The sequence below is a fragment of the Antennarius striatus genome, chromosome 21, assembly GCF_040054535.1.
Source record: "Antennarius striatus isolate MH-2024 chromosome 21, ASM4005453v1, whole genome shotgun sequence".
In the NCBI taxonomy this organism is placed as follows: domain Eukaryota; kingdom Metazoa; phylum Chordata; class Actinopteri; order Lophiiformes; family Antennariidae; genus Antennarius; species Antennarius striatus.
Genome location: NC_090796.1, coordinates 16,140,843 through 16,156,394, shown reverse-complemented (window position 1 = coordinate 16,156,394; position 15,552 = coordinate 16,140,843). Strand labels below are relative to the sequence as shown.

At 46.0% G+C, this 15,552-nt stretch overlaps 1 protein-coding gene across 1 annotated transcript in view; it reads right to left on the bottom strand.

Annotated features, from left to right (window-relative positions):
* Positions 1-15,552, bottom strand: part of dock1 (dedicator of cytokinesis 1) — a 102,482-nt gene that overhangs the window by 22,700 nt on the left and 64,230 nt on the right. The window contains exons 27-30 of the mRNA XM_068305794.1: positions 11,315-11,416; positions 9,675-9,769; positions 411-489; positions 214-314 (exon numbers count right to left, since the gene is read on the bottom strand). Coding sequence (XP_068161895.1) covers positions 214-314; positions 411-489; positions 9,675-9,769; positions 11,315-11,416 — 377 coding nt within the window. The remainder of the gene's footprint in view (positions 1-213; positions 315-410; positions 490-9,674; positions 9,770-11,314; positions 11,417-15,552) is intronic.

Below are 15,552 nucleotides of genomic sequence, written 5' to 3'. Positions count from 1 at the left end.
AGGGGTTTCCCATCATTATCTGGTTCCTCAGGTTCCTGCTGAGTTCTCACCGCAATTTCAAAACCCTTCAAACCAGACCTGAATTTCTTTAAACTCTATTTTTACTCCAACAGATAATAATCCATCTTTTTGGTTTTTTGTAGAAGTATAAAAGCAGACATCCCCTGCGTGATGGATGCTGTAAAGCGAGGACTTCCTGCTGATGGTACTCACTTGTGGAAGATCTTGGCTCTTTTGTCGCTGGAGAAGTTCTCCAGCTGCAGCGACTCCTGGGTGAGGAAGGATACGGCCAGCTGGAAGTAGTTCCTCCACAGCTGAGGACGTATTAAATATAATTACAGCTGGATAAAATATCATTAGTCGACTGTGTTAGTGGTACAAACAGCCTGAAGTGAAGGGACGATCGCTACCTGCAGCTTGAAGTTGGTTTGATCCAGAAAATTCTTGTTCAGCACGGCCGCGTACTGACTGATGGCCCGCAGGAAAACTCTGGAAAGACAAGATTCATTTGGATTCATTTGTGCATTTATATTATTATTTTTTTTAAAAATTAAAAAAAAGACTCTCACAGCAGGTCAAAGGTCAAACATTTCTGTGTCATTACATTGAATGAGGAATAAATCTACGCAAATGGAAGGTGAGAGTCAGGTGGAGGCAGACGGCAGGAGGCCTTCCTGGAAAAAGATGCGATGAGTGGACCTTAATGAGAACGCCGTCTGATGGGTTAATCCGCTCTGATGCCACCAAATTAAATGTTAATAACTTAAGTGGCGTGAAGCTTTTAGAGGGGAATGATGATTGCTGCTCACGGCGCCGGAGGCCCATCTGCTATTTAACTTCATTCCCTGGTGGAACCGACCCAAACGAAACCTGAGCGGAACCGGCGGGAAACGCATCAGGAGGCGGGGATCGTTGGGAGGGACGGTGCGGGTTCTGGCGGTCAAGGACGGATTGGATCCGGATTTAAAGATGGAGACGTCAGCGGCGCCGGCAGGTGACGAAACGCCCCCCCCACCCCCACCCCCCGCCAAACCCCCGCCCACGGATCAAGGCTCGCTGTCAGGATGCATTGCAGCGCCGTGGGAATAATGATCGCTGTCACACGGGTTTATTGGAAGCTTTAAATAACTTGCAGGAGGGTGGGGTGGGGGGGTTGTTGTGGTGGCCCCCCCAAGGCCAAGACTAACTGACCTTGAACTGGAATACTGTTGACACGGCAACGCCGAGGGACGCTGGGTATTTTAAAGCCATGCAATATTCATGTCCCGCATTTATCTCCATCGCTGACGGAACGCTATCTGGGGTGGGGGTGGGGGGTTGGGGGCTGGGGGGGGGCACATTAGGAGTCGTTTTTTTCATTAGCTGGAAAGGTTAACTGTCATTTAACACCTCTGGATGAGGCATCAGGAGTCCATCGCTCAGAGTGGGACGCCCCCCAACAACCCCCCACCCCCACCCCCACCACTACACCGTTACCACGGACACACAGTTGATGCTCTCAGCACTGAGCCGCTGCTAACCTGAGAAACACTGCAGTTCAGTATTGATAAGACTTAACAGGGAATGTTCAGATCAATCAGAAAATCAATATTGGTAAACTGATTGATACAAAATCAATCAAAGTCTTCGGACGTACCAGAGAATAACTCTCGTTTTTGTTTTACAGGTAATTATTATTAGTAATTAGCATTAGCTTTCTCGTGCCTGTTTTGTCGTATACAGGTAGTCCTCAGCATACAAACACAATTGGTTCCACAGGCTGTTCATAAGTTGAATTGTTCGTAAGTCCTAATTTATTAAATATTCATTTAAATGTCATTACTGCTCTAAATACTACAGCCCTACTCCCGAAGACTCACCAGAAACAATAATAGGACATAAAAACAGACAGAATAAATAAAAAGTTAAGTTGTTCTTGATTATACGTCAGTTTTTAAAAATAAACAAATAAATAAATAAAAGTTTACAACATTTTCACACCACCAATAGTGGTCTCTTAATATCACTAGAAAACCGTTAAAAGCTCATAATATCATGTTACTGTACAATAAATAACAATAAAAACACGTGATATATTTAAATATGTAAATAAAGTTCCAATATCTACCGTTAATCGTCACTCGTGATTCACATGATCGTTTAAATTCTGATTAGTTGACGGTAAACTTTTGCTCCTTATAATTTAATCAGGAGGAGGAGGGAGGAGCTATTTCTGGTCAGTTAAATTGAATAAATCGAATATCCATAAGTTGAGGATTACCTGTCTTGTTGTTTTGGACATGGACAAGTTTTGACCTTCATGATGAGACGATTCTCATCTACATTAAACACCAAACTGACAGGTAGAACCAAAACTGACCTGAAGAACCTAAATCATTCATTTGACACGAGCTGAAGTTAAAGGTAAAAAAGCGTCGCCACGCCGGAAGCCCGAGCGCCGACCTGCGACGGGCTTTAATGAGCAGACAGCTCCTCTGTGAACTCGTCCCGCCTTTAATTAACGCCAAGAACTTCATGGCGGAGATGAAAAATAGAATCTATTCCTGCTCACCGAGAAGACACTCCAAAAAAGGCCGTGTCACAATACAGCACCTCAGATTTTATTTCTAAGAACATATAATTACAAGCATGGAATTTTAAAACATATGCTCTTAAAAATAACCTCCAACCATTCCCTGTATTTGAGTTATTCCAGGAGGAATAATTCATAATTACTCTGCAGCCTATAATTTAATCTCCAACTTTATTTCAGGGAACACTCTTTGCACACACGCAGCGTCCATCATGCCGAATATTTACCGCATATTATGCAGCTATTCTTTTTAGCTTGCATTATTAACTAAGCCAAATGCTAACGGGCCGCGAATTGAAGCTGCGACTATAAATGTAATCAAAGGCACATCTAGAGGATTTTCCTGTTTTGTTTTTAACGCCTTCGGCTGAGACATCGAGCGTTTCTCGGGGACGCCCCGGCGGCGATGTGTAATTTAGAAAAAAAAACAAAAAAACCCCAAAACGACCTGCCCACTTGCTGCTCTCTGCTTTTTCATCTCTCGCTTCAGAGAGGAAATCAAGGTAGCTGTAATCATCTCTGGAAATCACAAGCTTTTTATTTTTATTTTTTCCTGTTTTCTGCTTAGGGAAACAAAAAAAACAAAAAAACACAACTTGGAGATCCTTTATTACCTTTTTTTTTTTTTTTTGCTAATTAGGCGGTGCAGCAGGAGCGACGCGCCGCCTCCCACGCCGCTACTGTACACGTATGAGGTTATTATGATAAATACGCTCCATCAAGCTGTCAGTGTCAGATAAATCACCTCATTACTGTTGATTGATGGGTTCGCGGCAAATTTAACGGTTCAGCACCGGCGAGCGAGGGATTGCTTTTGCCATTTTAAAAATAAATATATTTACTTTTTTCCCCCCCGTCCAATCAGAATCAGACGACTTCTTCAGCTGACACCTAGCTCATATGCTAATGAAACGTTATCAGTGGATCACACTTGCTTAATTGAGTTCAGAGAGCATCGCCAGTAACCACGGTGACGTATTTGGATGCTGTTTTGATGGCCAGCAGCGGGAGCATCAGCCTGGAGATAAGGTGAGGTCAACGACCTCCAGGATCAGATTGGACTCCTGATAAATGATTAAACCCGACAAAAACACTTTCTAGCTGTACAATGGAGCATCTTGAATACGGAGCGTCCTCCTCCCGTTCAGATAAACCAGACTGGAAGAATTTAAACACCCCAGGAGGAGATACGGAAAGCTTTTAGTGATGCTTAAATATCACCGGGGCGAGTTCGCAGGGCCGCTCTGCTCTGGCAGATCTTTTCATTTACACCCCGGGAAAAATAACTTCTTATTTTTCCACTTTACTTTAACATTTCAAACAATAAAAAGGCTAAAAAAAAACTTGCAAAAAAAAAAAAACGCCCCGGCTGGGTCGAAAAGGCACCAAAGAAGCGAATTTCATTAGATCTCCCCTTTTACTGTCCAAACGTTTCAGTCACGTGACGTGATGGAAGAGCGAGTCAGCGCCGGCTCCATCCGCCTGTGAGGGCGTCGGCAGCGACAGCGTCTGTTATGTTGAATAATTTCTCTTTGACTTGGCAGCAGCAGCTTCCTCTGGCCCGTAAACACAGCGATCCGAGATGTAACGGTGACAGCTAGGGTTGCTTTTTCATCCAGGCCAAAAGTTAGAGGAGAGGCGAGCGGAATGATGATGAGGCGGCGGCGGCGGCGGAACCAGACAGGAAGCCGAATATTAGCTTTCTGCACGGGAAGTTCACGCGGAGTTAATAAGAGACGTTCAAAGTTATCAGGTGGACTGAAAAGCAATTAAAAGACGTTTTTTTTTTTTAATTTTTTTTTATAAATTAAAGCACATGGAAGAAAAGCCTCAGATGATGACCTGGGTTCATCTTCTGGAGAGCCCTAAACAATCAGAACATCATGTCGAGGCTTTCGTACGGCGAGCAGCGTGCATCTAGTCGGGACTTGTTTGCGGGAAAGCTTTGAACGGCGGATGAAACGGCCGTCAGATCTGCAGTCGTGAGACGTGGGACGTCTCCTCTCTGTTGATCTGAAGACAGGAGTAATTGCTTTATCACAGCGAGAGGAGGATCCACGGCGCGTGGAGCAAACGCGTCGGGACAGACGGGAACGAGATGCTGCTGAGACGTCCTTCATCTGAGGAACGAAAACCGTTTCAACGACATTAGCAAGCTTCTAAAATGTAGAAGATGTAGCGCAGCATCTCAGGTTGGGTGTGGTTTATAGTTGACGCCATCCGTATGTAAATATACAATCAGTACAGGTAGTCCTCAACTTACAAACACAATTTGTTCATAAGTTGAATTGTTCGTAAATAATTTATTAGATTTCAATCTATAATTTCAATTTGAAGTCATTACTACTCTCAATATTAAAGTTCTATTCCCTAAAACTGATTAGAAACAATTTCAGGACATAAAAACAACCCATAATAATAAAATCCAGTAGTACCGTAATGTAACTTTAACATCTCTACCTCTGAATGAATTTTCTCCTGGGGGGTGTAGAGGTTAAGACCAGCTTTAATCCACTGAGGTGTTACACCACACTGACGTCAATGACGCGCCGATGTCACTTCCTGGTCATCAAAAGTCAGACACGCCCCTTTATGTTTGATGACTATGTTTCATTTCAAGTTTCTCAGTTAATCCACCAATAGTTAACATCAACTAGGAGTTCAGCATTAGCGTCAGTTAATGTTTCCAGGCAGAAACCTGACCCAAAAACATTGGTTCCTACATTATTTAGTTCCTACAGGAGGATGACCCGAATAAATATGAATTAACAGCAAATGGTGACAGAATTTTCTTAGTTTTGTGGCTCTAACGTTCAACCTGACCTGAATTGTCTTCAGTCTCCATGTTGGTGAACATCTCCATGAACAGAAATGCATTGTGGGTTTGTTTCCCGCTGAAGAAGTTCTCAAAAGACGTGGAGAATAAAAGGAGGAAATGCTGCAGGTGACGCCAACAGGAAAGAAGAAAAGACCACAGGAAGTGACATCAGCGCAAACTGCTCACCGAGTATGAGATCTGCTGAGTCATGTTAACATGACACGTGAAATCTGAACCTATGGGGGGGGGGGGGGTTTGTGTTACGCTGCTCAGCTGTGGTTGTGGCAGGAAGGAGAACTGCAGTAGTCGGATATGGTTGTTTGTATCTACGAATGTCCATATCTTGAGGACTATCTCATTAAGCCACAATATGTTTGCAAGAAATCGCACAGGGCATTCTTACTTGTGTTTTTGTGCGGATTTTAATTCGTGCAAACTGCTGAACAAACACCTCCGGTGGGGGCGTCTGGTTTGGATTTATCTAAAAGCTTTCTGAGCGTACGCAGATTAAGCGGCTTCTGACCAGGACGGACATGTTGGCCAACAAATCGCCGCGCGTCCAGCAGCAGCTGGTGATGCGCCGCTGCGTCCCATGATTCCTCTGCAAAGCTGTCTTAATCTCTTTATTGCAGAATTACCAATGAGGGCTTGAACACGCGGACTCCAACCTCACACGAGAGAGGGAGAAAAAGAGGACGACTGTCGCCACGCTAACAGACGAGCCGCCGCAGGAAAGTCACGCAGAGGTCAGGGTTGTTTTCTCAGAGCTCCGCCCACTTTGCATGGGAATGGGCGGGGCTAAGCGGGAAGCGGGCTTCTCAGAATGTTTCCTCTTTCAGTTGCTGGTTTATTGGCTACACACTACAGCTCGCTGTCGCCTGGTTCTACATCTCTTAATCCCGCCTCCTGATAGGTCACATGGCACCATGCAGATTGCTGATTGGTTGCTGAGTCACCCACGCCCAGCATGCACAGAGCATCATGCACAGCACAACCCATAACTTCAGTGGCATGTATATTTTTTCCATCTATGTCACGTGGAAGTTGCTGATACTGTTGCCATGACAACCAGAAGTACGAACTTATCAGTAAATCTAAAATCTCCAGACGTTAGACGAGTTTGTGTTTCATCCTCTTGCTAGCACCTGAAGGATAGCATCAGCGCGCGCAATACCCACAATCCCACAGGCCCCCGTTTTTTTACGTGAAGATGGGAGGCGGCTTGAACGGCCGTAAACAGGATCGCAGCATCATTTGAAGTCTTTTCACGCCCATCCTCCGCTGACCTGCCCCCCAGGTCCTGGATTAGTCGGTGAGAGAAGTCCGATCGCAGCCGTCCGGCATGAGAAACCCTCTCCTAATGAGTCTGCGAGGGACCGGTGGCGTCGGGTTATCACGCGAACGCGCCGCCTCACCAGCTCATCTGGGCTTTCATCTTCACACGAGCCACGCTCGCATCTTCGCCTTCATCTCGCCATCCACTGTTCTTACACATAATTAACAGCACGGAGAGAAACTTTCTGGCATCGTTTGGGAAAAAAGCTGATTATGAGAAGGTCATCTGATGTTAAATCTAATACATCACAATCCCAGGAAGCCCGCAAGGAAGGAAAAGGACGTCGGATGGCGACCAAAGACAAAATTAATAAAGTGACTGTAAGACAACAGCTGTCAGGTTCACACCAGATGTTGTTTGGGTGACGCAGCAGATTTTAACTTTTAAATAGTGCATCATTTAGGAAACTGCTTGTAGGCTGAGAGAAAAACCAATTAGTTAAATATCATAAATTGCATTACAGTCTAAAAATGTCCTTGGCATGTTAATTTTTTCTTTTGTCTGCATCAATGCTTATTTTAGTCTTGCAGCAAAATCTTTCCTCCACAAAAAATATATATATATATTTAAAAATATTTAATATATTTTCTTCAGATTTTTTATTAATTAATAAGTGAAAAAAAGAATATATATTAAATGTTTTAAAAATATAATATATATATATATATGTCAAATATTTATTTAATATTTTTCTTAATTTTTTTATTATTTTTATTTTTTAAAAATATTTCTGACATGTTAATTACATCTGAAACCTGAGGGATGTCTATCAGTCCATCCTCAGCTGACCCCGACAACCGTTTAACTGTCACTGCATCGTCATGACTGGTCAGCATGGGTGGGGGTGGGGGGTAGGGGGGCATGGCAGCCGGTGGTTTAACCAGCCTGGCGCCACCGTCTCCGGTGCAATTAGAGCCCATAAATCAGTTTACAACCTGCAGGAAATAAGAAGGGATGAGTCGGAGGGGACGAAGTGGGAGGAAACCGCCGCCGCCACCGCTGATGCCCATCTCATTAGCGGCCCCGATCGTAACGTGTGGTCGTGACAGCTCTTGTCAGCCGGTGCCACGGGTGGCGATCTGCGGGCCGATTTGCAAAGGGGAAGATGTTCAAAAAATGCTGCCAAGTGTAGTTTTTAAGAGTGAAAACTTTTGGAAAACAGCAACTTGACATCATTTAAAGGTGCACTCGCTGAAAAATGGGAAAGAAATGACTTTTTAAATGTCAAAAGAGAAAGAGCAAACGAGTCCGATCTTTTTTTCCGGGACAAAAGAGACTTAATAGGTAATATTCGATAATAGCGGCATTAGCTAAACCTATTTTGAAAGGTCATCATCTATCCCAGGTTTGTAAGTTTAGGTCCTGATGAACCACTGATGTCGGGGGAAAATGATCATTTCTAACAGAGAAGCGCATTTTTTGGGGGTAAAAATGTTCAGAATCTGACAAAAAAAAGTGTAAAAACTTTGAGTTCAAATTGGCTTCAAAGGCTTCAATCCTGATGGCGTGACCCGAACCCAACAGGAAGTTACAAACAGCGTCCGACACACTGGAGACGGATGACTGTCGCTGGTCTGTTTCCAAACCAACGCCTGCAGCCCTGAGACTCAGACTGGGATTTACCTTTCATCGTGTTGAACAAGGATTCGACGGAAAGCGATTGGCTGAAGGCGGCGGATTGAACGTGGATTTAATCTCACGGCTGTCGCAAAACAAGTGAAAGCAGAGTGAGGGATGGGGGGTGGTGGGGATGGGGGGGGACTTCTCTGGTTCGCCCGCCAGAAGTAAAAAAACATTTCATTTTGCTGCGAAGCGTGATCTGAGAAGGAAGCGCTGGGAGCTCAGGGAAGCTCATTACATCCCTAAATCGGCTGCGGAAAGCACCGGATCACAGCCGGCTGGGGGTGTTTGAAAGCACCGGTTAGTCCCAGACAAACATGTGGGGAAGAAGTGGGGGGGTGATTGTCGGGAGGACGCGGGTTTATACCTGAGCAGATGTGATGCTCACCTGAGGGACGCTCTGGAACATCATTACTGTGTTCCAGCCAATCAAACGGACCGATGGAAGCGCCGGAACCAGAACGGAGCGGAGATGTAATCTCTAGTCCACTCAAGGCCCGGGGGGGCCAAATGTGGCCCTCCACATCATTTCATGTGGCCCGCGAGAGAGCTTAAAAGGTCAGAGTGTCTAAAAATAAATAGATGGGGAAAAAAAAAAAGTTTGCTCTGACCAAAACTACATTTCCCACAATGCAGTAATTCATCTTATCAGGAAAGCGTCTGATATTTTAAATGATGCAAGGATGCTGCTGGGGAAGAGGCAGTTTGGCTTTTAGGATGTCAAAAAAAAAAAGAAAAAGAAAAATTAAATAAATAAAAAATCCACTTGTGTTTTTGACTTGACAGCTGTTGCTTTGACTTTGCATAATTGAAAATAAATAAATAAATCAGAAGCCTTTAAAACTCCTAACTTCATCTGACGAGAGCGCAAAAAACCCCCCAAAAAAACTAAAAAAAAAAAACTAAAAACCCCCCAAACGCCCGCTCTGACTAAAAGTCCTTAACGGCGATGTAGATTTCATCTGTTTCATTTCCAGCAGAAATGGAACCAGGCAAGGTTCACATTAATAAAACAGGAGGCCGTGGCAGCACAACAAGCAGCGGAGCAAAAGAGATGCTGAGACTAAGTTTGGAGATTAGCAGCCGGCGTTCGCCGCCATCTATAATTCATGTGATTGTTTGCGCTGACTGCTCGTCTGATTGCTACACTACTGAGGCCTTGTGCCGATATTTGCATGGAGGAGAAAAACATTAGAAAATACCGTTGCCCACTTCTGGCTGCTGTTCCTTAGCAACAACAGCGCAGGTTGTTTAAAGAAGCCGTCTCCCTCCTTCTCTCTCTCTCTCTGTGTGTGTGTGTGTGTGTGTGTGTGTGTGTTCCCACTTACTTATTCTGCATCATGTTCATGATGACCCAGTCCGAGGGGTAGACGTTCTTCCCGATGAGAACTTTGAACATGATAAACGTTTCGATGAGGAAATCCTGCATAAGAGAGAGAGAGAGAGGAGGTGTTTTTTTTTTCAAACGCGACTCGTTCGTCTTCCCCAGATAAGAGAAATCTGAAATGAAACTGTTTGAAGTTTGTGGCTTTTCGGGGCAGAAGCAGATTTCAGATTATTTTTCGAGGTCATGGAGCCTGGTATTTTCCCTTTTGGTAGGTAGAACTCCAGACTATAATCCTTCACGCTCCATAAACACCGACGGTAGGACAAAAGGAGATCTCAGCGATCTGTCGTCCCCACAAGAAAATTATTCTTGCAATATTTCGATAATAAAACCGTCACAGAAGTGTTTATCAGAGCGTTCTACGACATTTGATAACTTTGGTTCTATTAATACACGCCCAGGTTTAAATTCTCCACGGCAACCCCCCCCCCCCTTTCTGTTCTCCGCGTTACCACGGTTATAAAGTCATCAAGATTCTTCTAATGGGGAGTTCTACTTTGTTTTTATTCAACAGTCACACTCAGGGAAAAAATCATGAGCAGCAGATAAATAACCAACATGAATATGCATGAACGTCTATTCCTGGCTGTAATATAAGCGTCTCCTGGATGATTGTTGTTTTTTTTTGGGGGGGGGGTATGGGATGAGTCCTTTGGGCTGGTTGTGATATGTGGATTTGGCCCACGCCACCTTCAGGAGCAATAAATCCGTGGGACGATTCGGCTCCATCGCAGAGATTTGTTTATCCTGCTGTGGGGAGGGAGATAGCCTCAAACAAACCCCTCGTCCAATCAAAAAGGGTCAGAGAGTTCTAATCATAAACCAGGATGCACTCAGCATCGGGGAACATATAGCATCCTGACGCGTACGTCACAGGTAGATCAAAGCTAGTGCTCTACTTTTGATCTATGGTCGAACGTAATGCATAGTTTTGATCCACCCAGAAAGGTCAAAGCTATGCACTTGTCAGGTACTACTTTCAGGGTACCCTAACAAGGTAAGCTTAGCTAAGCTAATGCTTTTCACGTTTTTCATGTTCTCGTCTGTTTCCTTTCATTTATTACCGCAGGTATAAACCCTCAGTTTGGTCTTGCAGGGCTCACCACCAGCGTTAAGTTAAAAGACTGGCGATGATCAATTTGGACTAGTATAACATAAATCCCGTCCTTCCCTGTGCAGGCTCAAACGACAGTGAACAGCTGTAACACACTCGCCAGCGTGGAGATAAATAATGCTAATCTGGCAGCCGATGCTAGAGAAATACCGCTGGTGGGAGGAATTATTCAGAGCCCAAATCTATAACGTCAATGAGATTTATCCTTCCTCTACAAGTTGTTGGCTGCGAGCAGCGATCTTGCCTCCCCGAGGAGCCGCTATCATCAGGAGCACGCTGCACATGTAGCGGCCCCAGAGCGAGGAGTTGGGGTTCCGTAGTTTATTGTGGAGGACGGTTCTTCTCTCCACGTATTTAATCTGACTTTTCTGCTTCCCAGAGAAAGAACGAGAAGCGCCGGACCTGCATCACAATGAGGCCCTGAGTGTGTCATGTGGTGGACGGAGTGTGTTATCAGGTGCACTCACCACCACTTCACTGCTTATCTTGCCGAAGGTGCTGATCAGATGGGTGTAATGATAGTCCTCCATCTGCCGGAGCGTGGCGGTCATGCTGGCCACGAAGCTCCCCTGGTGGAACAGAGAGGAGAACGTTCAATACACAATCAGGGTTCCGTTTCAGAGCCCCGCCTGCCTGCGCTGCCTTGATTACAGCTCAGCTGATTGGATGGAAGTGCCGAAGCAGCCCCGCCCACACCCCCCTGCCAGGTTTCCCAGTTAGCATCTGGAGCTAACTGAGAATTTGGGGACAGATTGTGGACACCGGAACCACGAAAGAAGTTCAATTCGAAAAACTTTATTTGTTGCCAAGGGGCAATTGGCAACCAGGAGACCCAAATGGGAACAAAAGGAAAGAATAGAGGAGCAGAGATTTAATTTCATTTCAATGAATATACTTTGGTAATCCCTGAAGGGAAATTAACGTAAAGTTGTCAAGACGTAAAGTTTCTTCAACTTTCATTGGCTCATTTTTGACCTAAACAACCCAAAGAAGCATGGGCGATCTCGTCGCCTACGGTTACGGGGATGACATCACAGCAGAGTGGACCGATGGTTCGGGTTCTTTTCCTCTCAGCATCGCCTCTCTCGACGGGACGCGAGCTGCCGTTTACCTCGAACCATCCGACCAATCAAGACAGAGAACAACTGGGAAGAGGAAGACTCTCTTTCTACGTCTTCATCAGTGACGGAATCCCAGCGATGGGGGGGGGGGGCGAACCCGTCTCCGTGTGTCTCCAGCGCCGCATGCAGCGGAATCAGCCCAGCAGGTTTCCTACGTTTCAATCGTAACGGCATGGAGATACACTGAGAAACATCTGCTGGAAAATTTCAGTAACACGCAGCTTCTGATTGGATACTGAGGATCAGCTGATGGGGAATCGGTAAAACACAGGTGAGGGAACACCTTCTAACGGATCCACAGAACCTATTCAAACAACAAAGTTTGTGACTGATGGATGAGAGAGAACAACAAAAAGGACGCTAACGAACAGAAAGACACGCCGCGCCCCAACAGGGCGAGATTCTCACCCGTCAATGCTGCCAGCATTAAGATCTAAATACGGAACAGGAACACATGCCGCGCCAGCTGTTCGGCTTCAACGCCAGGAATAAAGATGTGGGGCACGACGGCCGATGGAACGACACAGGTGAGCTCCTCCGAGGTGGTCGCCGGGGGCGACGGCGGCGTGTTTTTTTTTTTTAGTGGAAGCCGTTTCCCCCGCCGGCGTGACCGTCAGAACTCAACGGGCCGGTCGGTCTCCCCTCCCCGCCCCTCCCCCAATCGGGGGCTCATCGCTCACTTTTATCGCGGTGATAAACCTCGGTGCCGTTACCATGACAACCCACTTATTCACCTCTTTGTTTTTGTTTTTTTAAGGAGAGGGAGGGAGGATGACGGGAAATCAAATAAACTAGGAGGGAAGACGAGATGGGAAGTTTATCCTTCACTCGTCCATCGATTTTGATTCTCAGATGTGTGACGGGGGGCTGTTGATGGGGTGGGGGCAGTAACAAACAAAGACCTAAATAACTAAATAAAAACAAAACGCGTCGTGACTCGGGCTGCATTCAAACTCGAAGGCCGACTTCAGTTGGAGAAAGAAAAATGGAATCCGATCGAGGACGGAACGGATAAAAAAAAAAAAAAAACCTCAATCAGATCCCAGAATGAAAAATGAACCTTTGTTTACCTGAAAAGCACGAAGTAATCGATGGCGTTCCGTGTCAGAATAACAAAAAAACACACGTAGTCGTATTTCAGGAAAAACCCCGACATCGATCGGCCGGCATCCCTCTGGAGACGACGAAGACGAAGGGAACGCTCGCGGAAGTCGATCATTTAACGGCGTCCCATTGAGCCCGTCATCATCAAGAGTCACCTGCTGAAACATGGAAACCCTTCACATTTATGTTGGGGCAGGGGTGGGGGGGGGGTGCCTCCGTCTCTCACGCTCGAGGGGCTATACTGGCGGTAATGGAAAAGCAGCGATTAGAGGGCAGATCCATCATCCTTTAGCGCCTCCCTGATAATTCATCTCACTCCAGCCGCCGACAGCGGAGGAGCCGGATGGGTGTTTGTTCTAGTCGAGATGTTTGCCTTATAAACAGGGCATTGTTTTAAGCTTTTAATTAAGCCTGTGGGGGGGGTGAAAACGGCTCAGAGGATGGAGAGAAACCTGACAAAGCAAGAGCGGGTGAGGGACGATGGGGGAGGCTCCGAGGGAATAAAAAACCCCCCAAAAAAACGACTCCTTCGTTCTCTCAATTAGCTGCAGGCCTGATGAAATATGAGTTTGCCGCCTCATTACAACGGAAATTACACAACCCGGAGAGAAAAACGACGGGGGGAGGCAAACACAAGCGATCCACGCCGTCAAGCAAAAGGAGGCTCCGAGCGTGGAGAATTCATGAGATGGATAGATTAGGTGTGGGGGGGGGGGGAGTCACACGATAAGATCTCTATTCTCCTCAGATCGACTCGTCGCTCTGAAGCAGATGGGAAAATGTCAACAGAGGTGGTTTTTCCTGAACCGGAACGGCGTCAAACTGATCCCGGATCAGCCAGAGTTTCCTCTACTAGGGGGGGGGGTTTGCATTGTTTAAAACTATTTTAGAACCAAAATTAAAAAAAACCCCAAATAAATTGACTATTTATCAAGTTATGGCAAATTTAAAGAGGACTTAAAATGCGACGAAGCTGTTTTCACCGCCGTCCTCCTCCTTCTGATGCTGTGTTTGGTAAAAATGTGACGCCTGGATAAACGCCTCCCAATACATAAAGGATAAATAATAACCGGAGAGACGGCGGGCAGCCAGCCATGAAAGTGACCCCCCGGCGACATTCATTCTGACAGCAGCCAGCTCAGACAAGCCCGAGGACGCGGCTTCGCACTCCCAACACATCAAACCGTAACACATCCGAGAACAGACACTCTCGTTTGTCAAAGAAATTCCACAGAGAAGGGGTGGCGTGATTTCAAACGGAAGCTGCGTGTGTCAAACTCTCTGGGAAGGAAGCTTGTCGGATCTTTAAAAGTGGCTCCCGAGCTATAGGGGGCAGCAGAGGGACGGTAAAATGAGACGCCATCGGAGAGTGGCGTGTCTATGATAAAGACAGGGGTGTAGGTGTACTAAACACAAATAGAGACATTAAAAAAAGGTAGCCGTCGGAGGCGGTTGACACCTTAAATTCGCTCTCGGCGAGGATCTTTGTGGACGATCCCACCTTTTCTCCCTTAACTTTAAAAGATCAATCACTCAACCTTTATTTATTTAGCGCTTCATCACATCAGCAGACAATTTCAAAGTGTTTTAACAGACGGAGAAACCCAACAGGACCGTCCAGAGCAAGCATAAGTGACAGCAGCGAGGAAAAACTCCTTCATTGAGGAAGAAACCCCCGGCCAGGACCCGCACTCTGGAGGGCGGTTATCTGCCTTGATCGGTTGGGTGGGAAAGGAAATAGAATAGGGATAGAGACAAGGCAAGGAAAAGAGAGACAGACAGAGAGAGAGTGACAGATAGTCAAGATAAAATTCTGATGCCCTTTCTTGAACCCGATTCATTCTGGAGACACTTTTCTGGACGGGTTAGAACCAAACTTTGATGAAACAACGGCAGCAGATGGGAACAGCCTCTCGCTGATGTATCCTCCGGACTTTTTTTTCCCCAGCTTTGCTTCTCTTTAAGAGACTTGCCTGGGCGACTCATCATACCGTCCTGTCAGCTAAAAAAATAAAAAAATAAAACGGCGCTCACGCTTTCCCGTTTCTGTTCGGTGATTGCAGAGAGATCTGAGCAGACAGCTCTCTTCACCAGTAATACGGTTGCATGCAGACCTGACAGTCATCTCCAAAGCGCTCCATGTGGATGGATGCACTCTGGATCCCAGAGGGACGGATGGGAGGGGTGACGCCAAAGCCAGCGCCGCTCATGTGCAAATAAGACAGAAACGAGGAGTTCAAGAGCAGCTCGGAGGTTCAGACGCCATCGATAACTCAGGTGTCCGATTCACAAACGGGGATGTCGAACTACACAACACCGATTAGCGCCGTCACCAGAGTGTCAACGGTACGAGCGCGAGGGGGTAAGGACGTCCCAACGCCACGGAAACGCCATGGAAACGCCACGCACTCGACAGGACGAGATTACAGTTTATAAAATAGATTATAGATTATAAAATAATTTTTGTGTGGGCCTCAGAA